The 24,191-nt window shown below is 45.9% G+C and overlaps 1 protein-coding gene across 7 annotated transcripts; it reads left to right on the top strand.

The window, feature by feature from the left end:
- Nucleotides 1–11,017: 11,017 nt before the first annotated feature.
- SPINK2 (serine peptidase inhibitor, Kazal type 2) lies at nucleotides 11,018–23,217 on the top strand. Of its 7 annotated transcripts, none has more exons than XM_030818432.1 (4): nucleotides 11,018–11,269; nucleotides 12,274–12,317; nucleotides 21,127–21,236; nucleotides 22,894–23,217. In XM_030818432.1, the coding sequence occupies exons 1-4, from the start codon at nucleotides 11,215–11,217 to the stop codon at nucleotides 22,937–22,939; spliced, it is 255 nt and encodes an 84-aa protein (XP_030674292.1). In that variant the 5' UTR covers nucleotides 11,018–11,214; the 3' UTR covers nucleotides 22,940–23,217. The 7 variants fall into 7 exon arrangements, 6 of the variants coding, with proteins under 6 accessions (XP_030674292.1, XP_030674287.1, XP_030674290.1 ...); XM_030818427.1 differs by having other exon boundaries at nucleotides 11,141–11,419; XM_030818430.1 differs by having other exon boundaries at nucleotides 11,141–11,419; nucleotides 12,314–12,317.
- The last annotated feature ends 974 nt before the right edge of the window (nucleotides 23,218–24,191 follow it).

Consider the following 24,191-nt stretch of genomic DNA (forward strand, 5'->3'; position numbering starts at 1 on the left):
CTCCCAAAGTGCTGGGATTACAGGCCTGAGCCACCGCACCGGCTAAAATTACCTATTCTTAATACTTAGACTTAAGGCCACTACGATTTCCTAGATCAGCATTAATTACTCAGGTTCATTTAAATCATGATGATGTTAAAGAAGGAAAAGAGAATCTGTATGCTCAAAATATTTTGAATTATGTACCTTTATGGCCGGGCACAGTGGCTCAGGCCTATAATTCCAGCCCTTTGGGAGGCTAAGGTAGGGGAATCACTTGAGGTCAGCCAATATGGTGAAACCTCATCTCTACCAAAAATACAAAAATTAGCCAGGTGTGGTGGCGCAGGCCTGTAGTCTCACCTATTCGGGAGGCGGAGGCATGACGAGAATTGCTTGAACCTGGGAGGTGGAGGTTGCAGTGAGCCGAGATCGTGCCACTGCACTCCAGCCTGGGGAACAGAGCGAGACGCCGTCCCAAAACAACAACAACAAAACAAAAAAACGAAGGCCGGGCGCAGTGGCTCACGCCTGTAATCCCAGCACATTGGGAGGCTGAGGCAGGAGAATCACTTGAACCCAGGAGGCGGAGGTTGCAGTGAGATGAGATTGCACAATTGCACTCCAGCCTAGGTCACAGAGAGAGACTCCATCTCAAAAATAAAAATAAAAAACAGCCACTGCGTCTGGCCTGCTTTGATTGATTTTTTTTTTTGAGACGGAGTCTCACTCTGTCACTCAGGCTGGAGTGCTGTGGCACAATGTTGGCTCACTGCAACCTCTGTCTCCTGGGTTCAAGTGATTATCCTGCCTCAGCTTCCCAAGTAGCTGAGACTGCAGGCATGTACCACCACACCTGGCTAATTTTTGTATTTTTAGTAGAGATGGGGTTTCACCATGTTGGTCAGGCTGGTCTCGAACTCCTAACCTCAAGTGATCCACCTGACTTAGTCTCCCAAAGTGCTAGGATCACAGGCATGAGCCCCCACCCCTGGACCCAGGTTTTCTTTTCTGTGGGATAAATGCCCAAGAATGCAATTACTGAGTCATATGGTATTTGTATGCTTAGATTTTTTTTTTTTTTTTTCAAGACAGAATCTCGCTCTGTTGCCCAGGCTGGAGTGCAATGGCTCGATCTCGGCTCACCACAACCTCCCCCTCCCAGGTTCAAGGGATTCTCCCTGCTTCAGCCTTCTGAGTAGCTGGGATTACAGGCACCAGCCACCAAGACCTGCTAATTTTTGTATTTTTAGTAGAGATGGAGTTTTGCCATGTTGGCCAGGCTGGTCTCGAACTCCGACCTCAGGTGATCCACCCACCTCGGCCTCTCAAAGTGCTGGGATTACAGGCGTAAACCACTGCACCCAGCCACTTAGATTGTTAAGAAGCTGCCAAAGTCTATTCCAGAGCACCTGTACTATTTTATTTTATTTTATTTATTTTTTGAGATGGAGTCCTGCTCTGTCGTCCAGGCTGGAGCGCAGTGGCTCGATCTTGGCTCAGTGGAACCTCCACCTCCTGGTTTCAAGCGATTCTCCTGCCTCAGCCTCTTGAGTATCTGAGATTACAGGCGCATGCCACCACGCCCGTCTAATTTTTTCTATTTTTAGTAGAGACAGGGTTTTGCCATGTTGGCCAGGCTGGTCTCGAACTCCTGACCTCAGGTGATCTGCCCACTTTGGCCCCTGAAAGTGCTGGGATTACAGGCACGAGCCACCACGCCCAGCCTATTTATTTATTTATATTTTTGATACGGAGTCTCATTCTGTCTCCCAGGCTGTAGTACGGTGGTGCGATCTCAGTTCAGGGCAAATTCCACCTCCCGGGTTCAAGTGATTCTCCTATCTCAGCCTCCTGAATAGCTAGGATTACAGGCGCATGCCATCATGCCAGGCTAATTTTTGTATTTTTAGTAGAGACGGAGTTTCACCATGTTGACCAAGCTGGTCTTGTACTTCTGACCTCAAATAATCCACCCTCCTCAGCCTCCCAAAGTGCTGGAATTACAGGCGTGAGCCACTGTGCCTGGCCAGAGTAGGTGTACTATTTCACATTTCCATGAACAATGAGTAATCCACTTTTTCCACATCCTTGCCAGCATTTGATGTTACCACTGTTTTTTATTTTAGTCATTCTGACAGGTGTGTAGTGTTATTGCAGTTTTTATTGGGCATTGCCCTAATGGCTTACAGTGCTATGTTCATTTCCCACCTGTCTATCCTTTCCAGTGAAATGTCTATTCATATCTTTTTGCCCACTTTCTAATCATATTTTTTTTTTTACTTGTGGGTTTTAAGATCTCTTTATATATTCTAGACAAAACATGTTCTCCTGGTCTACAGTTTCTCTTTCTTTTCTTTCTCTCTCTCTCTCTCTCTTTTTTTTTGTTTGTTTGTTTGAGATGGCGTCTTGCTGTTGCCCAGGCTGGAGTGCAGTGGTGCTATGTTGGCTTACTGCAATCTCTATCCCACTGGTTCAAGTGATTCTTGTGCCTCAGCCTTCTGCCTTTTTTTTTTTTGGTTTGTTTTTAGAGATGGGGTGTCCCTGTGTTGCCCAGGCTGGAGTGCAGTGGCTATTCACAGGTGAGATCATTAAGCACTACAGCCTCAAATTTTTTTTTTTTTTTTAGATGGAGTTTCACTCTTGTTGCCCAGGCTGGAGTGCAATGATGTGACCTCGGCTCACTGCAACCTCCCTCTCCCGGGTTCAAGTGATTCTCCTGCCGCAGCCTCCCGAGTAGCTGAGATTACAGGGATGTGCCACCATGCCCGGCTAATTTTGTATTTTCAGTAGAGACGAGGTTTCTCCATGTTGGTCAGGCTGGTCTCGAACTCCTGACCTCAGGTGATCTGCCCACCTCAGCCTCCCAAAGTGCTGGGATTATAGGTGTGAGCCACTGCACCCGGCCTACACTACAGCCTCAAACTTCTGAGCTCAAGTGATCCTTCTGCCTCAGCCTCCCAGGTAGCTGACATCACAGGCGCTTGCCACCGAGCCTTGGTACTTTTCATCTTCTGTTTTGTTTGTTTGTTTTTTTAACAGAGTTTCACTCTGTTGCCCAGGCTGGAGTGCAATGGTGTGATCTCGGCTCACCACAACCTCTGCCTCCCGGGTTCAAGTGATTCTCCTGCCTCAGCCTCCCGAGTAGCTGGGATTACCGGCATGCGTCACCACGCCTGACTAATTTTTTGTGTTTTTAGTAGAGATGGGATTTCACCATGTTGTCCAGGCTGGTCTCAAACTCCCGACCTCAGGTGATCCACCCACCTCGGCATCCCAAAGTGCTGGGATTATAGGCATGAGCCACTGCACCCAGCCTCATCTTCTGTATAGGTTTTTTGTTTTTTTTGTTGTTGTTGTTATTGTTTTTGTTTTTTCCTTCAGAGCAAATGCTTTCCTATGTTTTTCTCTAAAATTTTAAACTTTCATATTTTAAGTCCGTGTTTCATTTTGAGCTAATTTGAGTATAACAGAGCTTGCTTTTTTATGCCTATGGCTGCATTTCAAAAGCCTAGAGTTGATTATTAAACAGGTATTGGATAATATGCTTTGATGGGGCTAGTAATAAGATCTCAGTAGGCTGTAGCATGAGAAACAGTGAAAGCTCCTCTCTAGGCCCCTATGATGACAAGAGGAGCAGCAGGAACTGACAGAAAACTAAAGTTGAAAGTCAGACTTCTATAGGCAGAATTAGCTAGATAATTCATGATAAAAAAACATGATTTTTAATGTAGTGACTAGATAATAAGACTGAAAAAAAATTTTTCTTTTGCCTAAATTGTCTAGACACTTATCAATTTTTTATTCATTTTGAGCTATGGTCACCTAAGCAGCAATGAATACCTAAAAAATGACTAAAAACCAAACCACAAGGATTAACCACAAAACAGATCTTTTAGCTTGCACCTGGTTTTACCCTCTAACAAACATGTCAGTGATCTGCATGGCCATTTTTTGGGTATATTTGGCTTAAGGTCAGTAAACTAAGGCCCATAGTCTAAATACAGCTGGCTGCCTATTTTTGTGAAGTCTTACTAGAATACAGCTATGCCAGCTGGGCACAGTGGCTCATGCCTGTAATCTTAGCACTCTGGGAGGCTGAAGCAGGCAGATCACTTGAGCTCTGGAATTTGAGACCAGCCTGGGCAACATGGCAGAACCCTGTGTATTAGTCCATTTTTACAATGCTGATAAAGATGTACCTGAGACTGGGAAGAAAAGAAGTTTAATTGGACTTACAGTTCCACATGGCTAGGGGGGCCTCACAATCATGGTGGGAGGCGAAAAGCACTTCTTACATGGCAGCAGCAAGAGAAAAAACGAGGAAGCAAAAGTGGAAACCCCTGATAAACCTATCAGATCTCGTGAGACTTGCGATCACGAGATAGCATGAGAAAGACCAGCCTCGATGATTGAATTACCTTCCCCTGGGTCCCTCCCACAACATGTGGGAAACCTGGGAGATACAATTCAAGTTGAGATTTGAGTGGGGACACAGCCAAACCATGTCATTCCACCCTTGGCTCCTCCAAATTTCATGTTCTCACATTTCAAAACCAATCATGCTTTCCCAAGAGTCCCCCAAAGTCTCAACTAATTTCAGCATTAACCCAAAAGTCCACGGTCCAGAATCTCATCTGAGATAATACAATTCCCTTCAGCCTGGGGGCCTGTAAAATCAAAAGCAAGCTAGTTACTTCCTAAATACAGTGGGGGTACAGGTATTGGATAAATACAGCCATTCCAAATGGGAGTAATTGGTGAAAACAAAGGGGTTACGGGCCCAGGCAAGTCCAAAATCCAGCAGGGCAGTCAAATTTTAAAGCTCCAAAATGACCTCCTTTGACTCCAGGTCTCACATCCAGGTCACGCTGATGCAAGAGGTGAGTTCCTATGGTCTTGGGCAGCTCTGTCCCTGTGGCTTTGCAGGGTACAGCCTCCCTCCCACTGCTTTCACAGGCTGGTGTTGAGTGTCTGCAGCTTTCCCAGGCACACAGTGCAAGCTGTCAGTGGATCTATGATTCTGGGGTCTGGAGGATGGTGGCCCTCTTCTCACAGCTCCACTGGGCAGTGCCCCAGTAGGGACTCTGTGTGGGGGCTCCCACCCCACATTTCCCTTCCACACTGCCCTAGCAGAGGTTCTCCATGAGTGAGGGCCCTGGCCTGCAGCAAACTTTTGCCTGGGCATCCAGGCATTTCCATTCATCTTCTGAAATATAAGCGGAGGTTCCCAAACCTCAATTCCTGACTTCTGTGCACCTGTAGGCTCAACACCACATGGAAGCTGCCAAGACCTGTGGCTTCTACCCTCTAAAGCCACAGCCTGAGCTGTATGTTGGCCCTTTCCACCCATGGCTGGAGCAGCTAGGACACAGAGCACCAAGTCCCTTGGCTGCACACAGCACAGGGAACCTGGGCCCCACCCATGAAACCACTTTTTCCTCCTGGGCCTCCAGGCCTGTAATGGGAGGAGCTGCAGTGAAAGTCTCTGACATGTCCTGGAGACATTTTCCCCATGGTCTTGGGGATTAACATTAGGGTCCTTGCTACTCATACAAATTTCGGCAGCTGGCTTGAATTTCCCCCCAGAAAATGGGTTTTTCTTTCTTTCTTTTTTTTTTGAGACAGAGTCTCGCTCTTGTTGCCCAGGTTGGAGTGCAATGGAGTGATCTCGGTTTACTGCGACCTCTGCCTCCCGGGTTCAAGTGATTCTCCCGCCTCCGCCTCCTGAGTAAGCTGGGACTACAGGCATGTGCCACCACACCTGGCTAATTTTGTATTTTTAGTAGAGACAGGGTTTCACCATCTTGGTCCAGCCGGTCTCAAACTCCTGACCTCAAGTGGTCCACCCACCTTGGCCTCCCAAAGTATTGGGATTACAGGTATGAGCCACTGTACCTGGCCCTTTTTTTTCTTTCTTTTTTTTTTTTGAAACTGAGTTTCCTTCTTGTTGCCCAGGCTGGAGTACAATGGCATGATCTTGGCTCACTGCAACCTCCACCTCTCAGGTTCAAGCAATTCTCCTGCCTCAGCCTCCCAAGTAGCTGGGATTACAGGCATGCACCACCATGCCTGGCTAATTTTGTATTTTTAGTAGAGACGGGGTTTCTCCATGTTGAGGCTGGTCTCGAACTCCTGAACTCAGGTGATCCGCCCGCCTCTGTCTCCCAAAGTGCTGAGATTACAGGCATGAGCCACCACGCCCAGCTTTTTTTTTTTTTTTTTTTTTTTTTTGAGACAGAGTTTCTTTCACTCTTGCTGCCCAGGCTGGAGTGCAATGGCACCATCATCTCTGCTCACTGCAGCCTCTGCTTCCCGGCTTCAAGCGATTCTTCTGCCTCAGCCTCCAGAGTAGATGGGATTACAGGTGCCCACCGCCACGTTTGGCTAAGTTTTGTACTTTTAGTAGAGACGGGGTTTCACCATGTTGGCCAGGCTGATCTCAAACTCCTGACCTCAGGTTATCAGCCCGCCTCAGCCTCCCAAAGTGCTGGGATTGATTACAAGTGTGAGCCACTGTGCCTGTCCGGGCTTTTCTTTTCTATCGCATAATCAGGCTGCAAATTTTGCAAACTTTTATGCTCTCCTTCCCTTATAAAACTGAACACCTTTAACAGTACCCAAGTCACCCCTTGAATGCTTTGCTGCTTAGAAATTTCTTCAGCCAGGTATCCTAAATCATCTTTCTCAGGTTCAAAGTTCCACAAATCTCTAGGGCAGGGGCAAAATGCCACCAGTTTCTTTGCTAAAACATAACGAGTCACCTTTACTCTTGTTCCCAACAAGTTCCTCATCTCCATCTTAGACCACCTAAGCCTGGACCTTATTCTCCTTATCACTATCAGCATTTTGGGCAAAGCCATTTAACAAGTCTCTAGGAAGTTCCAAACTTTCCCACATTTTACTGTCTTCTTCTGAGCCCTCCAAACTGTTCCAACTTCTGCCTGTTACCCAGTTCCAAAGTCACTTCCACATTTTTGGTATCTTTTCAGCAACGCCCCACTCTCCTGGTACCAATTTACTGTATTAGTCCATTTTCATGCTGCTGATAAAGACATACATGAGACTGGGAAGAAAAAAGGGTTTAATTGGGCTTACAGTTCCACATGGCTGGGGAGGCCTCACAATCATGGTGGGAGGTGAAAGGCCCTTCTTACGTGGCGGGAGCGAGAGAAAAAATGAGGAGGAAGCAAAAATGGAAACTCCTGATAAACCCATCAGATCTCCTGGACTTACTCACTATCATGAGAATGGCATGGGAAAGACTGGCCCCCATGATTCAGTTATCCTCCGGGTCCCTCCGGCAACACTTGGGAATTCTGGGAGATATAATTCAAGTTGAGATTTGAGTGGGGACACAGCCAAACCATATCACTTACCTCTACAAAAAATACAAAAATATTAGCTGGGTGTGGTGGAGCATGCCTGTAGCCCCAGTTACTTGTGGGGCTGAGGTGGGAGGATCGCGTGAGCCCAGGAGGTTGAGGCTGCAGCGAGCCAAGATTGTGCCACTATACTCCGACCGGGGTGACAGAGCAAGGTCTTTTCTCAAAAAAAAAGAATACAGTCATGCCCATTCATTGAGTTATAGTCTGTGTCTCCTTTTGCACTACAATGGCAGAGTTTAGTTGTGAAAAGAAGTCAATGGTATTTACTATCTGGCCCTTTAGAGAAAATGTTTTTTGACTCTTGTTCTTGGCTCACAAATGCTGAGACAACATGTGAAAAGCACCATGATAGAAAATATTTCTAAGGTATAATTATCAACATTTTTTTTTGAGACAAGTTTTCACTCCTATCACCCAGGCTGAAATGCAGTGGTGTGATCATGGCTCACTGCAGCCTCCACCTCCCAGGCTCGGGTGATCCTCCCACCTCAGCCTCCTGAGTAGCTGGGACTGCAGGTGCGTGCCACCACACCAGGCTAATTTTTTATTTTTTGTAGAGACAGGGTTTTGTCATGTTGCCCAGGTTGGTCTCCAACTCCTGGGCTCAAGCAATCTGCCCGCCTCTGCCTCCCAAAGTGCTGGGATTACAGGCACAAGCCACCCTGCCAGTCAGTGCCAACTCTTTGAAACAAAATAACCTAAAGGCAGCTGTATCCACACACATACATTTATAAGAAATCTATCTTGAGGGGTAAATGGCTTTTCTTTTGAAGCTGAAATTCCTACTCACACACCTCTGAGCATTGCCCCTGAGTCTGGGGTCAGATCTGTGTTCCCAGAGCATCAAAGGTGTTTGTAAGCAAGTGCGCGTCATTTGGTAACAGACATCCAACACAGTTGAGAAAAGCTTTATATATAAACTATGTTTTATCAATCCTTGATAAGAATCTTCAGCAAAATGACCCATGACCATTTTATGACTGTTATTCAAAGAAATGAATGTGATGTGACTTAGAAAAGTACTAACGCTCATTTCAAATTTACCCCTTGGCCTCAGACAGGATTCCAGCCAGAACTCAGCCATGTGTGGTGCCAAGTGGAGTTGAAAACTGCACAGTGTCTTCTTGTTCCAGCCCTTGAGGTTGCTAAGGTCAAGGGTGGGCATGGGAACATGCCAGTCATAAGGTGATTCTCCATCAGCTCTACACCCCCTTCTACACTCTGCTATGTGGTGCCAAGTCTCAGCAGAACTCATTTCTGCTTTTCCAGCTGGCTTCCAGGTTATGCCCATAGGGTCTGTCAGGGGGACCCCGAAAGGCAGGAGGAGGGAGAAGGGACTGGCTCCTGCCTGCTGGCTGTTTCTTTCAGCAGTGCCACAGCAATGACTCTTCATCACTCTGACAGAATCAGCTGGCTCCAGTCTCCAGCATTTTTTTTTTTTTTTGAGACAGAGTTTCACTGTGTTGCCCAGGCTGGAGTGCAGTGGTGTGCTTGGCTCACTGCAACCTCTACCTCCCAGGTTCAAGCGATTCTCATGAACCTGGGATTACAGGAATATGGCACCATGTCCAGCTAATTTTTGTATTTTTTAGTAGAGACAAGATTTCACCATGTTGGCCAGGCTGGGCTCGATCTCCCGACCTCAAGTGACCCACCCACCTCAACCTCCCAAAGTGCTGGGATTACAGTGTGAGCCACTGCACCCGGCTCCAGTCTTCAGCTTTTCCACACACTCTCAGAGCCACCTGCGCAGCCAAGCAGCACCCCCTTCCCATGGGTCTGAGTCCCAGCTTTCCAGGACCTCTCCTCCAAATTTCTAGTTCTGAGAATCCCAACCTGTTCCATTTGTTCCCCTAGACCGAGCCATGATGCCTACTTCCTAAAGGCTTTATGTCTGTGTTACCTCGTTTTCCATTTCTGCTTTTTTCAGTTATCCCTACTGGATTAGCCAATTCCTTATACTAAATTATCTCTGGTGAAATACCTAGTAAGCCTTGTGTTTTCCAGACTGGACCCTTACTGATAAGGCAGCATGTCACAGAATCATTTGACACACAGGCATAAGAAGCAGAAAAAAAAAAAAATGGATCTGCTAATGCACTTTTTTTTTTTTTTTGACAGAGTCTTACTCTGTCGCCCAGGCTGGAGTGCAGTGGCACCATCTCGGCTCACTGCAACCTCTGCCTCTTGGGTTTAAGCAATTCTCATGCCTCAGCCTCCCAAGTAGCTGGGACTACAGGTGCGCACCACCATGCACAGCTCATTTTTGTATTTTTAGTAGAGATGGGGTCTTGCCATGTTGGCCAGGCTGGTCTCAAACTCCTGGCCTCAAGTGATCTACTTGCCTCAGCCTCGCAAAGTGCTGGGATTATGGGCATGAACCACCGTGCCTAGCCAAATTTTTTTGACATGGTCTCATTTTGCCACCGAGGCTGGAGCGCAGTAGCTCGATCTCAGCTCACTGGCCACACCTGGCTAATTTTTGTACTTTTTTTTAGAGACAGGGTTTTGCCCTGTTGCCCAGGCTCCTCTCGAACTCTTGAGCTCAAGTGATCCACCAGGCTCAGCCTCCCAAAGTACTGGGATTAGAGGCGTGAGCCACCACGCTTGGCCTTAATGCACTAACTTGCTCATCCTCTTTGGCAAAAATTATTTCTCATAGAAGTAATGAGTAGAACAGTAGTTACTAGAGGCTGGGAAGGATAGGGGGGTAGGGAGAGGTTGGTTAAAGTATACAAAATTACAGCTAGGTAGAAAGGATAAGTGCTAGTGTTTCAAAGCATTGTAGGGTGCCGACAATTAACAGTAATTTATTATAAAGGTCGAGCACGGTGGCTCAAGCCTGTAATCCCAGCACTTTGGGAGGCCAAGGTGGGAGGATTGCTTGAGCCCAGGAGTTTGAGAGTAGCCTGGGCAACATAGTGAGAACCCCTCTCTACAAAAAATGCAAAAATTAGCTTGGCATGGTGGCATATATCTGTGATCCCAGCTACTTGGGAGGGAGGCTGAGGTGGGAGGATCACTGGAACCTGGGAGGTGGAGGTTGCAGTGAGCTGAGATCGTGCCACTGCACTCCAGCTTGGGTAAAAGAGCGAGACCCTGTCTGAAATTTAAATAATAATAATAATAATAATTTATTGTGTATTTTCAAGTAGCTAGATGATAGGATTTTGAATGTTCTCAACACAAAGTAGTAATAAATGTTTGAGGTGATGAATATGCTAATTATCCTGTTTTGATCACTACACATTGTATGTATCCAAATATCACTATGTACCCCCATAAATATGTACAATCATTATGTGTCAACTCCAATAGTTAAAAAATACATTAAAAGAGGGAAAGGCAGAACGCTTCCTGAGAACAAGGACCTCCTTTGTGGAGGTCAGGGCTGTGTCTTCAGCAACGAAACACTATCTGGGACGTAGTAGATGCTTAAGAAATAGGTGTTGATTGACAGAGCTCCACGAGGGTTGCCTGGGACTCTCCCAGGTTCTTGTATGTCGGAGGGAGAGGTCTTCCCCTCCGTCTCCTCGCGGAGAGGAGAAGGTGTGGGCGAACAACTGCCCCATCCTCTGTCTCCCTCGCCCCCTCCTTCCCCATGGCCCCCTCCCCCGTCCTTCTACCTTTCTCCTTCCCACCCCTTCCCGGTTCTCCCCCGACCCTTCACGGCTCCTCTTCCCGCCGCCCCTCTTCCCTCGCCACCTGCCGCTGCTTTTCCTCCCACTCTCGCCCCGCCCCTTCTTCCCCCCTTCCCCCGCCCTCCCCGCGCCCCGTCGCGCGAGCGCTCCCTGCGAGTGGCGCAGGCACCAGAGCGCAGGGGCTAGACGGCCGGCGCGGGAGGAGGATGGCGCTGGCGGTGCTGCGCTTGGCGCTGCTGCTCCTGGCAGTTACCTTCGCAGGTAGCGCTCGGAGCGGTCCTGGCGAGCGGGGACCTCCGGAGAAAAGCGGGAGAGGGAGTCAGGCCGGCGGCGGACCCTGCCCGGCTCCGGGCGGCCTCGGCGACGGTACCCGCGCGCCCGTTACTGGCGGTTCCCCAGAGGACCTGCCAGGTGGAGGAGCGCGAACTGGGGGTTGTGCCACCCTCTTTAGTTCTTGCTTGGGCTTCGCTCCCAGCTCTAAGGACACCTGCCGTCTAGAGCGCTTTCTCTGTTAAAGTAGATTTTCAGGTGCCCAAGATGAGGAGTTGGGTTTTTATGTATGGTCCCACGGGAGGAGATGTGCAGGAATGAGGAATTGTGGATGCTTAAGAGAACGGGGCTTTAGTCCAACCACACTGGACACCTCTCTTAAAATGGAGTTAAAATGCTCACATCTTGTATTAAATTTTGTATTTGTTACTCCGAGTTGCAAAGGAAAATAACATCATGAACTATTAATTAAGGGTTACTTCCTTGGCCAGGTGTGGTGGCTTGGGCCGGTAGTCCCCGTTACTCGGAGGTTGAGGCAGGAGGCTCGCTTGAGACCAGGAATTGAAGCTGCAGTGCGCTAGCGCGACTTTTATTCCACAGCTCCAAAGCCCTTTCTCAACCAATCCTAATGGGAACAGAACCAAATGTTATTTCTATGTGCTTTTGGGGAGAGGTGCCATAAAAAACTGAATATCCTTTCTGGGGAAAGTGGGATGGGGAAAGTTTAAAGAACGTAGGCATTAGATGGGAAAATAGAAGATGTAGCCTGGATAAATCCCAAACTGGATTTTAAAACATCCTTATGAAGCTGGATGTGGTGGCTCACGCCTCAAATTCCAGTACTTTGGGAGGCCTGTCAGGAAGATCGTTTGAGCCCAGGAGGTCAAGACCAGCCTGGGCAACATAGCAAGACTTAATTAAAAAAAAAAAAATCCTTATGAACAATACCTTACCTTGATCCTATACTGTAAAATGTCTATGCTTTCTTCTTACAGCCTCTCTGATCCCTCAATTTGGTCTGTTTTCAAAATATAGAACGGTAAGTAGGAAACCACTTCTACTGTTTCTACTAATACAGTGAAGCCCAAAACCGTTTGAGACGGAGGCTGGCTTTCAGGTCTGACCTGCCACTTTGGAAACCATTGAGGACTGCGTTTAAAACCAGGTTGTCAGGCAGGCCTTTTGATTCAGATAAAAGTGTAAATTTTAGTTGAAAACACCTGTCTTTGTGTTAATATTTCCTTTAAAGATTCAAAACGTCCTTAGAAAAATAGTTATGCCTTGTACTAGATATTTTATGTACTTTATCAAATTCTGAGGATGTAAATGGAGACTAACCAAATGAGAACAAGCAAAGGCTATGTTTTTCAGGGCTTGTTATAGCAAGAGAGTCAGCCACTTGTCACTTGCATTTGAGTAGGGACTCGAGTCAAAGAAAGGAGTGGGAAAACTGTAGTGGAAAAAAGGAATGGCTTCAGGTATGGCCTGATTGGAGGCTGTTGGCACAGGGAAGCTGTAGGTGAGCGAACTAGAAGCAGAACATTCTATGGTATGGGTTAGGGGTGTGTATTTGGTTTTCTCTGGTTGTCCTAAGTTGGAATCAAGGACAGAAATTACAGAAGCTGTCAGTTAGTAATCAAATCCTAACCATTTTGCAGCCGGGCGCAGTGACTCACGCCTATAATCCCAGTACTTTGGGAAGCCGAGGTGGGCAGATCAGGAGGTCAGGAGATCAAGACCATCCTGGTTAACATGGTGAAACCCCGTCTCTACTAAAAATACAAAAAATTAGCCAGGCATCATGGCACGTGCCTGTAATCCCAGCTACTGGGGAGGCTGAGGCAGGAGAATCACTTGAACCTAGGAGGCAAAGGTTGCAGTGAACTGAGATCATGCCACTGCACTCTAGCCCGGACAACAGAGTGAGACTTCATCTCAAAAAAAAAAAAAAAAAAAAAAAGTCCTAGCCATTTGGGGCTGATTGTTAAAGGGGTTATTGTTTGGCTTCCTGGACTGTCAGTAGAGATAGCAGTCTGATTTTTGAAGTCTGGCTTATAGCCGGCTGGCTTCCTGGCCTGGTTATTCTAAATAATGGTTTGGGTTCCTGGGCAGGATGCTGCAGGTTGTGGGTCAGAGTTCTGTTTTCTATAAGGACTAGTCATTGTCTGTATATTTGGTCTCTCAATTCTCACAATGATGTTGTAAGATAGACATTATTTGACATATGAGGATATTGACTTCAGCAGGTTAACTTTGAGCATTCAGCTCAGAGGAGACTTCTTCCAGGAAGCCTTCCCACGCGATTCCCTTCCTCTAAAGTAGAGATGTGGATATATATACACACACACTTTCTCTGTGCTTACCTATACTGCATCATCATCACCATCATAATAATAAATACTTAGATACCTACGTGCCACACCAGTGTTCCAAATGCTTCATATATAATAACTAATTTCATCTTTCACAATACTGTGAGGTGGGGACCATTATTTCATTATTATCCCCTTGGCCAAGGTCACATGGAAGTGGTGGAGCTCTGTTTCTCATCCAGGCAGTCTGACTCCAGATCCAGTGCTTTTCTCTACCCCGTCATAGCATTAGATTGTAATGGCCTGTTTGCCTATGTCCTCCAGGAAACTGTATGCATGTTGTCAGGTATAATGTCTTATTTGCTATTTGTTGCTCAGTTTTCAGCATCTCACAGATGCCCAATAACACTTTTAGTCGGTGATCCAGTTTGCGTGGGTTTGATTTTCTTTTAGAAAATGGGAGTTATGGTACCTTCGTTTCAAGGCTGGGATTAGGGTAAAGTGAGTGAGTTCCTACATGTAGAATTTAAGAAGGCACTCACACTCAGGAGGCAAGGCAAGTGCTGCAGGACCTGCTGTCTTTTTTTTTTTTTTTGAGATGGAGTCTTGCTTTGTCATCCAGGCTGGAGTGCAGTGGCGAGATCTCTGCTCACTGCAACCTCTGCCTCCCGGGTTCAAGTGATTCTCTTGCCTCAGCCTCCCAAGTAGCTGAGACTACAGGCATGTGCCACCACGCCCGGCTAATTTTTTTGTATTTTTAGTAGAGACGGGGTTTCTCCATGTTGGCCAGGCTGGTCTCGAACTCCTGACCTCACAGGATCCACCCACCTTGGCCTTCCGAAGTGCTGGGATTACAGGCATGAGGCACCGCTCTCGACCTGGACCTGCTGTCTTTTGACAGGATTGTTAAAAGGATGACTCATACAAGAGATCTTTGGTTTGGCTGGTTTTTGTGCAGTGGTGTTTACAAATAACTGATCACAACCACAGATTTCTCTGTTCCTTTTTCATTCCACTGCTTCACTTGACCAGTCTTAAGAAAAAAGAGAGAGAGAGAGAGAGAGATCGATCTTTGGTTTTTCTTCCTTATTTCCATTGCCACTGCTCTAATTTAGGGCCCCTATTATCTCTTACCTAGGTTAGCATAGTGGCTTTTTAATGGGTTTTCCCCATCTTTTTGGTATCTTCACTTTGCAGTTCCTGTTACACACTGCTGCTGCAATTAGTCTCTAAAACCTCAACTGAATGTAGCACGTCTCTGTGCAAAATTTTCAAGGACTTCTCATTGCCCACAGAGGAAGTCTAACCTCATCAACACAGCCTACTTTTCTACCTGTATCTTCTGGTGCTTTCTCATAGTTTATCCTCCTCTATCCTTAGTGCCACACTGTTTTTTTTGTTTTGTTTTGTTTTTTGTTTTTTGAGATAGAGTTTCACTCTTGTTGCCAGGGTGGAGTGCAGTGGCACAATTTCGGCTCACTGCAACCTCCATCTCCTGAGTTCAAGTGATTCTCCTGCCTCAGCCTCCCAAGTAGCTGGGATTACAGGCGTGCACCACCATGCTCGGCTAATTTCTGTATCTTTAGTAGAGATAGGGTTTCACCGTGTTGGTTAGGCTGGTCTCGAACTCCTGACCTCAGGTCATCTGCCCGCCTTGGCCTCCCAAAGTGCTGGGATTACAAGTGTGAGCCACCATGCCCGGCCTGATTACTGTAATTTTATAGTAAGTTTCAAAATGAGGAAGTGTGAATCCTCCAACCTTTTTTTTCTTAGTCAAGAATGTTTTGGCTCTTTGGAGTCCCTTATATTTCCATCTGAATTTTAAGATCAATTTGTCAGTTTCTGCTGCAAAAAAAGACAGCTAAGATTTTGATGGGGATTCCATTGAACCTGTATATCTATTTGGAGAGTATTGCCATCTTAAAAGTGTTAAGTCTTATGATCCATGAACATGGGATGTCTTTCTATGTATTTAGGCCTTTAATTTCTTTCAACAATGCCTTGTAGTTTTCAGTATACATGTCTTACACTTTGTAAATATTTATTCCTAATTTTTTTGTTTGTTTGTTTTTTGAGATAGAGTCTCGCTCTATCACTCAGGCTAGAGTGCAATGGCGTGATCTTGGCTCACTACAACCTCTGCCTTCTGGGTTCAAGCAATTCTCCTGCCTCAGCCTCCTGAGTAGCTGGGATTACAAGTGCACACCACCACGCCCAGCTAATTTTTGTATTTTTAGTAGAGATGGGGTTTCACCATGTTGGTCAGGTTGGTCTCGAACTCCTGACCTCGTGATCCGCCTGCCTCGGCCTCCCCAAGTGCTGGGATTGTAGGCGTGAGCCACCGTGTCTGGCCTTTCTAGATGTTTTATTCTTTCCTTTTTTTTTTTTTTGAGACAGTGTCTCACTCTGTTATCCAGGCTGGAGTGAAGTGGAGCCATCTCGACTCACTGCAACCTCCGCCTCACAGGTTCAAGTGATTCTCCTGACTCAGCCTCCCAAGTAGCTGGATTACAGGCTCCTGCCGCCATGCCCAGCTAATTTTTTTTGTGTATATATATATATATATATAAATACATATTTTATTTATTTATTTATTTATTTTGAGATGGAGTCTTACTCTGTCACCCAGGCTGGAGTATAATGGTGTGATCTCGGCTCACTGCAACCTCCACCTCCCGGGTTCAAGCGATTGTCCTGCCTCAGCCTCCCGAGTAGTTGGGATCACAGGCACCCACCACCACGCCCAGCTAATTTTTGTATTTCTAGTAGAGACGGGGTTTCACCAGGTTGGCCAGGCTGGTCTTGAATTCCTGACCTCAGGTGATCCGCCCACCTCGGCCTCCTAAAGTGCTGGGATTACACGTGTGAGCCACTGTGCCCAGCCTATATTTTTTTAGTAGAGACAGGGTTTCACCACGTTGGCCAGGCTGATCCCAGCACTCCCAAAGTGCTGGGATTAAGGGTGTGAGCCACCACGCCTGGCCCTAGACATGTTTTATTCTTTTTGATGCTATTGTAAGTGGAATTGTTTTCTTAGTTTTATTTTCAGATTGTTCATTGTTAGTGTATAGAAATAAAATTGAGTTTTATATATTGATCTTGTATCTTTCAACCTTGTTGAACTTGTTTATTCGTCCTTTTTCTTTTTTCCAAGACCGAGTCTTGTTCTGTGGCTCATGCTAGAGTGCAATAGCATGATCATAACTTAATACAACCTTGAACTCCTGGGCTCCAGTGATCCTTCTGCCTCATCCTCCTGAGAAGCTAGGACTACACACACAGGTCACCATACATGGCTAATTTTTAATTGTTTGTAGAGATGGGGTCTTGCTATGTTGTCCAGGAAGGTCTTGAACTCCTGGCCTCAAGTCATCCTCCCACCTCAGCCTCCCAAAGTACTGGAATTACAGGAATGAGCCACCATACCTGGCCTTATTTATTAGTAACAATAGTTTTTTTTTTTTTTTTTTTTTTGTGTGTGTGTGTGTGTGTGTGTGTATGTGTGTGAATTTCTTAGGAATTTCTATATAACAAGATTGTGTCATCTTTGTTGTTTGTTTGTTTGTTTTTTGAGACACAGTCTTACTCTTTCGCCAGGCTGGAGGGCAGTGGTACAATCTCAGCTCACTACAACCTCCGCTTCCCAGGTTCAAGCGATTCTCCTGCCTCAGCTTCTCAAGTAGCTGGGATTACAGGTGCCTGCCACCACGCCTGGCTAATTTTTGTATTTTTAGTAGAGGCAGGGTTTCACCATGTTGGCCACGCTGATCTCGAACTCCTGGCCTTAAGTGATCTGCCCGCCTTGGCCTCCAAAAGTGTTGGGATTACATGTGTGAGCCACTGTGCCCAGCCCTCTGTCATCTTTGAATAGAGATAGTTTTACTTCTTCCTTTCCAATCTGGATGCATTTTATTTATTTTTCTTGGGTAATTGTCCTGGCAAGAAACTTCGGTACAGCGTTGGATAGAAGAGGTGAAAGTGGACATTCTTATGTTTTTTTCTGATTTTAGGGAAAAGCATTGAGTCCTTTACCATTGAGTAGAATGTTTGCTGTAGGTTATTCATGGATGCCTTTTATTTTATTTTATTTTTGTTTTTGTTTTTTCTATGGATGCCTTTTATAAGGTTGAGGAGGTTCTCTTCTGTTCCTAGTTCGTTGAGTGCTGTGTTGTTTGTTTGTTTGTTTGTTTGTTTTTTGAGACAGAGTTTCACTCTTGTCCTCTAGGCTGGAGTGCAATGGAGCGATCTTGGCTCACTGCAACCTCTGCCTCCCGTGTTTAAGTGATTCTCCTGCCTCAGCCTTTGTTTTTTTTTTGTTTTTTTTTTGAGACAGAGTCTTGCTCTGTCACCCAGGCTACAATGCAGTGGTGCGATCTCGGCTCACTGCCAGCTCCGCCTCCTGGGTTCATGCCATTCTCCTGCCTCAGCCTCCCGAGTAGCTGGGACTATAGGCGCCTGCCACCGTGTCTGGCTAATTTTTTGTATTTTTAGTAGAGACGGGCTTTCAACTAAAACCAGGATGGTCTCGATCTCCTGACCTTGTGATCCACCCGCCTCGGCCTCCCAAAGTGCTGGGATTACAGGCATGAGCCACTGCACCTGGCCACCTCTTTTTTTAAAAAAAAAAAATCATAAAAGAGTTTTGGAGGTTCCTTTAAATTGTTAACTCCAGTGCCAACCACTTCTCTTGCCACTGTGCCTTTGCTTGATCAATTTTATTTCCTTGTGGTAGACATTCTCCCAGCCTTCTATATTAAACTTTACCCTTTCTTCAAGACCAGCAGGTGTATTTCTCGATTGCCTTATTCGATCCTAAGCTTCTTATAGGCAGGATCCAATTTTTCTTTGTCTTTGTGTCTCCCATAACATCTGTAAATGAGTGACTATACCAGTAAATGATATAAGAACCTTTCAGGAAAAAACCCTAGAGCAGCGGTCCCCAGCCTTTTTGGGACCAGGGACCAGTTTGTAGAAGACAGTTTTTCCATGGACTGAGGAATGGGGTGGGGTGGGCAGAAATGGTTTGGGATGAAACTCAGACCATCAGGCATTAGTTAGGATCTCGGCAGGGCGCCGTGGCTCATGCCTGTAATCCCAGCACTTTGGGAGGCCGAGGCTGGCGGATCACAAGATCAGGAGTTTGAGACCATCCTGCCAACATGGTGAAACCCAGTCTCTACTAAAAATACAAAAATTAGCTGGGCGTGGTGTTGGGTGCCTTTAATCCTACCCATTCGGGAGGCTGAGGCAGGAGAATCGCCTGAACTCGGGAGGCGGAAATTGCAGTGAGCCGAGATCCTGCCACTGCACTCCAGCCTGGGCGACAGAGTGAGACTTTGTCTCAAAAAAAAAAAAAAAAAGGGCCAGGTGCAGTGGCTCACGCCTGTAATCCCAGCACTTTGGGAGGCTGAGGTGGGCAGATCACCTGAGGTCAGAGGTTTGAGACCAGCCTGGCTAACATGGTGAAACCCCATTTCTACTAAAAATACAAAAACTTAGCTGGGCGTGGTGGCATGCACCTGTAATACCAGCTACTGGGAAGGCTGAGGCAGGAAAATTGCTTGAACCTGGGAGGCAGAGGTTGCAGTGAGCCGAAATGGCACCATTGCACTCCAGCTTAGGCAACAAGAGCAAAACTCTGTCTCAAAAAAAAAAAAAAATGTCTCATAAGGAGTGCACAACCTAGATTCCTCGTGTGCCCATGTCACAATAGGGTTCATGCTCCTATGAGAATCTAATGCCATGCTGACGTGACAGGAGGCGGAGCTCAGTTGATAATGCTCACTGGCCAGCCACTTCCCTCCTGCTAACAGGAGGCCCACTTCCTAACAGGCCATGGACTGGTACCAGTTTGTGGCCTGATGGTTGGAAACCCCTGCTCTAGAGTATAAAGGTCAGAAAATTGCTTAAAATTTTATCATATCCTTCTATAAGAATTATTTTTGCTTTAATTTGTAATTTTTTTGAGACAGAGTTTCGCTCTTGTTTTCTAGGTGGGAGTGCAGTGGTGCAATCTCGGCTCACTGCAACCTCTGCCTCCCAGGTTCAAACGATTCTCCTGTCTCAGCCTCTCGAGTAGCTGGGATTACAAGCATGTGCCGCCACACCCGGCCAATTTTTGTATTTTTACTAGAGACGGGGTTTCACCATGTTGACCAGGCTGGTCTCGAACTCCTGACCTTAGGTGATCCACCTGCCTCAGCCTCCCAAAGTGCTGGGATTACAGGCATGAGCCACCATGCTCCGCCCTTCTATGAGAATTAAAATGACATTAAGGAATAATAAATGTGCAGTGGCCCTCTTCCAGAGAGTGGAGAGGAAGTTTTGGGGCAATGTCTGCCCAGATTGAACTCTCTTCCTGTGGTTAGTATCTTGTGGGGTGAAATTTGGAGCCTCCATAGATGATGAATCTGTTTTGAACATTTTTCCTTTGGCACAAATTTGCTTCAATTCTGAATTTCCTGCTTTCTTTAATGTTTTTGGTTAAATGTCAGTGCCTTCAAAGTTCAGATTGAAAGATTAGATTCCTGATTTTGTCTTGGCATTAAGGCAAGGGATTAAGGTGGAATTTAATAGAACATCCACATGGAGATTTTAGTGAAGTGCAAATTATGAAGCTAGACAATAAAAAAGTAGGTGTGGTGGCATGTCTCAGACTTTCATTTAAAAATCGGCCATATTGAAGCCTCTGAGGTCCTTTTTTTTTTTTTTTTTTTTTTTTTTTGAGATGGAGTTTCGTTCTCGTTGCCCAGGTTGGAGAGTTGGAGTGCAATGGCGTGATCTCGGCTCACCACATCCTCTGCCTCCCAGGTTCATTTGATTCTCCTGCCTCAGTCTCCCGAGTAGCTGGGATTACAGGCATGCACCACCATGCCCGGCTAATTTTTTATTTTTTAATATAGGCAGGGTTTCTCCATGTTGGTCAGACTGGTCTCGAACTCCCAGCCTCGGGTGATCTGCCCACCTTGGCCTCCCAAAGTGTTGGGATTACAGGCGTCAGCTACCGCGCCCGGCCGAGGTCCTTTTTTTACATGATGTGTATTGAACCATCACACCAACATTGTATCTGATTTTTGCATTAGAAAATTTTTTTTTGCCAGGCGCAGTGGCTCATGCCTGTAATCCCAGCACTTTGGGAGGCCAAGGCGGGTGGATCATGACATCAGAAGTTCGAGAACAGCCTGGCCAACATGTTGAAACTCTGTCTCTACTAAAAATACAAAAATTAGCTGGGCATGGAGGCGCACGCCTGTAATCCCAGCTACTTGGGAGGCTGAGGCAGGAGAATCGCTTGAACCCAAGAGGTGGAGGTTGCAGGAAGCCGAGATCGTGCCACTGCACCCCAGCTTGGGTGACAGGGCGAGACTCTTGTCTCAAAAAAAAAAAAAAGAAAATTTTTTTCTGGAAAATAAAAATATTTTTATTGAATGATTCTAGGAAATCTAGGGACATCTGGGACATTTTCTCCTCTGAACTATTTTATATGAGTGTATCTCAAGTCATTCTCGAATTTCTCTGTCTCTTTCTTTTTTCCAGCCAAACTGCGCTCAGTATAGATTACCAGGATGTCCCAGAAACTTTAACCCTGTATGTGGCAGTGACATGTCCACTTATGCCAATGAATGTACTCTGTGCATGAAAATCAGGTAACATGATTTTACAGCTGTAGACTAGCCAAGTTTTCTTCATTTCTTTTTCCTTTTTTTTTTTTTGACAGAGTCTCGCTCTGTCACCCAGGCTGGAGTGCAGTGGTGCAATCTTGGTTCACTGCAATCTCTGCCCCCTGGGTTCAAGCAATTCTTGTGCCTCAGCCTCCCGAGTAGCTGGGATTACAGGCACCCGCCACCATGCCTGGCTAATTTTTTATTTTAGTAGAGACAGGGTTTCACCATGTTGGCCAGGCTGGTTTTGAACTCCTGACCTCAAGTGATCCACCCGCCTCAGCCTCCCAAATTGCTAGGATTACAGGCGTGAGCCACCGCGCCTGGCCTCTTCGTTTCTTTTGTTGAATTTTGATTACTTCGGAGGTAGTGACTATTTTCTTGGATGTAAGAATCAAAGGTGATATGGTAGTTCTCAGTTTTCAGGGTGATGGTTAAAGAGATGCAAAATCCTCAGTGCATTTTTCAGGTCAAGTTAAACAATGAGATGTGTGATTAGTCAACTATAGGCCAGGTAATCAAATTATATTATTGCCCACAAATGTGAAATTTCCTAAAATTAAGAGTCTATTTAATAGTTAAACTCTGTGGAGTATTAAATTTTATTTCTTAATTCAAAGGGCATGTGTAGGTGATCTGCACACCCTGTACTAGTAGTCGGGAGGTAGGACTTACTGACTCTGCTTAGTAGAGTGCTGAGTAATGAGTGCATGATACTTGATATACTTCATGTAGCACATCTGACCAGGTGACTGTGACTGCTCCTTCAGGTATGCAGCTTTGTATATAGCAGGGATTCATTATTTGACCTCAGTCGGTCTTCTCTGATTCTTTTTTTTTTGAGACTGAGTCTCACTTGTCACCTGACTCATTGCAACCTCTGCCTCCCAGGTTCAAGCTATTCTCCTGCCCCAGCCTCCAGAGTAGCTGGGATTACAGGCATGTGCCATCACGCCCGGCTAATTTTTTTTTTTTTTTTTTTCTGAGACAGAATTTCGCTCTTGTTGCCCAGGCTGGAGTCTAATGGCAAGATCTTGGCTCACTGCAACCTCTACCTCCCGGGTTCAAGCTATTCTCCTGACTCAGCCTCCCAAGTAGCTGGGATTACAGGCATGTGCCGCCACACCTGGCTAATTTTTGTATTTTTGGTAGAGATGGGGTTTCACCATATTGGTCAGGCTGGTCTCAAACCCCTGACCTCAGGTGATCAGGTGATCCACCCACTTCGGCCTCCCAAAGTGCTGGGATTACGGGCGTGAGCCACTGCTCCCAGCCTAATTTTTGTATTTTTAGTAGAGACGGGGATTCACCATGTTGGCCAGGCTGGTCTCGAACCCCTGACCTCCAGTGATCCACCCACCTTGGCCTCCCAAAGTGCTGGGATTACAGGCATGAGCCACCATGCCCAGCTCCCTGAGTGATTCTTTGGGGTTAGTGTCCTATGCCCTAGGGTTAGGGAAAAAATGGCAGAGTGGGGACTTTCACCCTCTTTGTTTCCTAGATTTAGCTTAACAAATGATTAAATAAGTGTAGCCGTGGAAGGAATCTAATGCATATCTACATGGGTCTTTTTAACACAAATAATGAGACAGTTTCAGTATGGTAGGTAATAAATGTATTTCTGTGATTGTTCAATTTGCAGGGAAGATGGTCATAATATTAAAATCATACGAAATGGACCCTGCTGATGGAGCAGTTTACAGAAAAGGAGATGGAGAGACCACCTTCACTGGCAGACTAGATAAATTGCATTTCCCCTTTTTCTCTTTTCCTGTGTTTCTTTACATGAGATTTGTTAACACACATTTTCTGAGAGCAGGTATGGAAGACAGCCATGTGTAGTGATGGATAATTTAAAGAAAAAAGAATCCTTGTTTCTTGGCTTTTGCTCCTGGAGTTAAGCTGACTGCCCAGGTGACTTGTGCATTGCTTTATTTAGTTGAAATAAAATCAGCATTGAATTCAGTTCCTACTATTCTCTGTTGAAAATACCATTCTCATTGCAGAGGAGGCAGAGTTTTACCTCTATCCTTGAAGAGTTTTTCAGCTGGGCCTGAGAATTAAGTTGACATAAGACAGTTCAACAGGAGGAAAGCATACAGACTTATTTAATACAAGTTTCACTTGGCATGGGAGGCTTCATAAAGAAATAAACACTCGGCCGGGTGTGGTGGCTCACGCCTGTAATCCCAGCACTTTGGGAGGCTGGGACGGGTGGATCATGAGCTCAAGAGATCGAGACCATCCTGGCCAACATGGTGAAACCCCGTCTCTACTAAAAATACAAAAATCAGCTGGGTGTGGTGGCACGTGCCTGTAGTCTCAGCTACTCAGGAGGCTGAGGCAGGAGAATCACTTGAACCCGGGAGGCGGAGGTTGCAGTGAGCTGAAATCACACCACTGCACTCCAGCCTGGGCAACAGAGCGAGACTCCGTCTCAAAAATAAATAAATAAATAAACGCTCAAAGACACAGAGTTGAACACTTAATATGCTGAATTAGACAAAGAGTAGTGAATTATGAAAGTGTGACATGGCAGAGGGGCTTGGGTTGAGTTAAGTGGGTGGAGAAGTGGCTGGGAGGATAAGGATTAGTCTAGCAAGGTTGGTTTGTACATGTTTCCCTTGACCTCAATTTCCAATTTTCCCCAGTCCTTGATGATAAGAATGTTACTTTACTTCTGGCATAGGGAGGACATCTTTCACAGGGGAATTTTATCTCCTGCTTTTAAGAAACAGAAAGAAAGTCAGAATGATCTTCTTGCACCTGCTGTTTTTCAAGTGCTTTTAACTCAAAATAGTTAATCTGCCAGGGCAGCATATTTTGGGTTGGTATATTAACTCCTTCATCACTCAGCCGCCTCACATGGCCCTGTTGCTCTCAGGCATGGATGAATTTCAGTAGGTGTGAAGTGGAGTTATTGTTGAGAGGGCAAGATTT

Source organism: Nomascus leucogenys, chromosome 9 (assembly GCF_006542625.1).
Source record: "Nomascus leucogenys isolate Asia chromosome 9, Asia_NLE_v1, whole genome shotgun sequence".
In the NCBI taxonomy this organism is placed as follows: Eukaryota; Metazoa; Chordata; class Mammalia; order Primates; family Hylobatidae; genus Nomascus; species Nomascus leucogenys.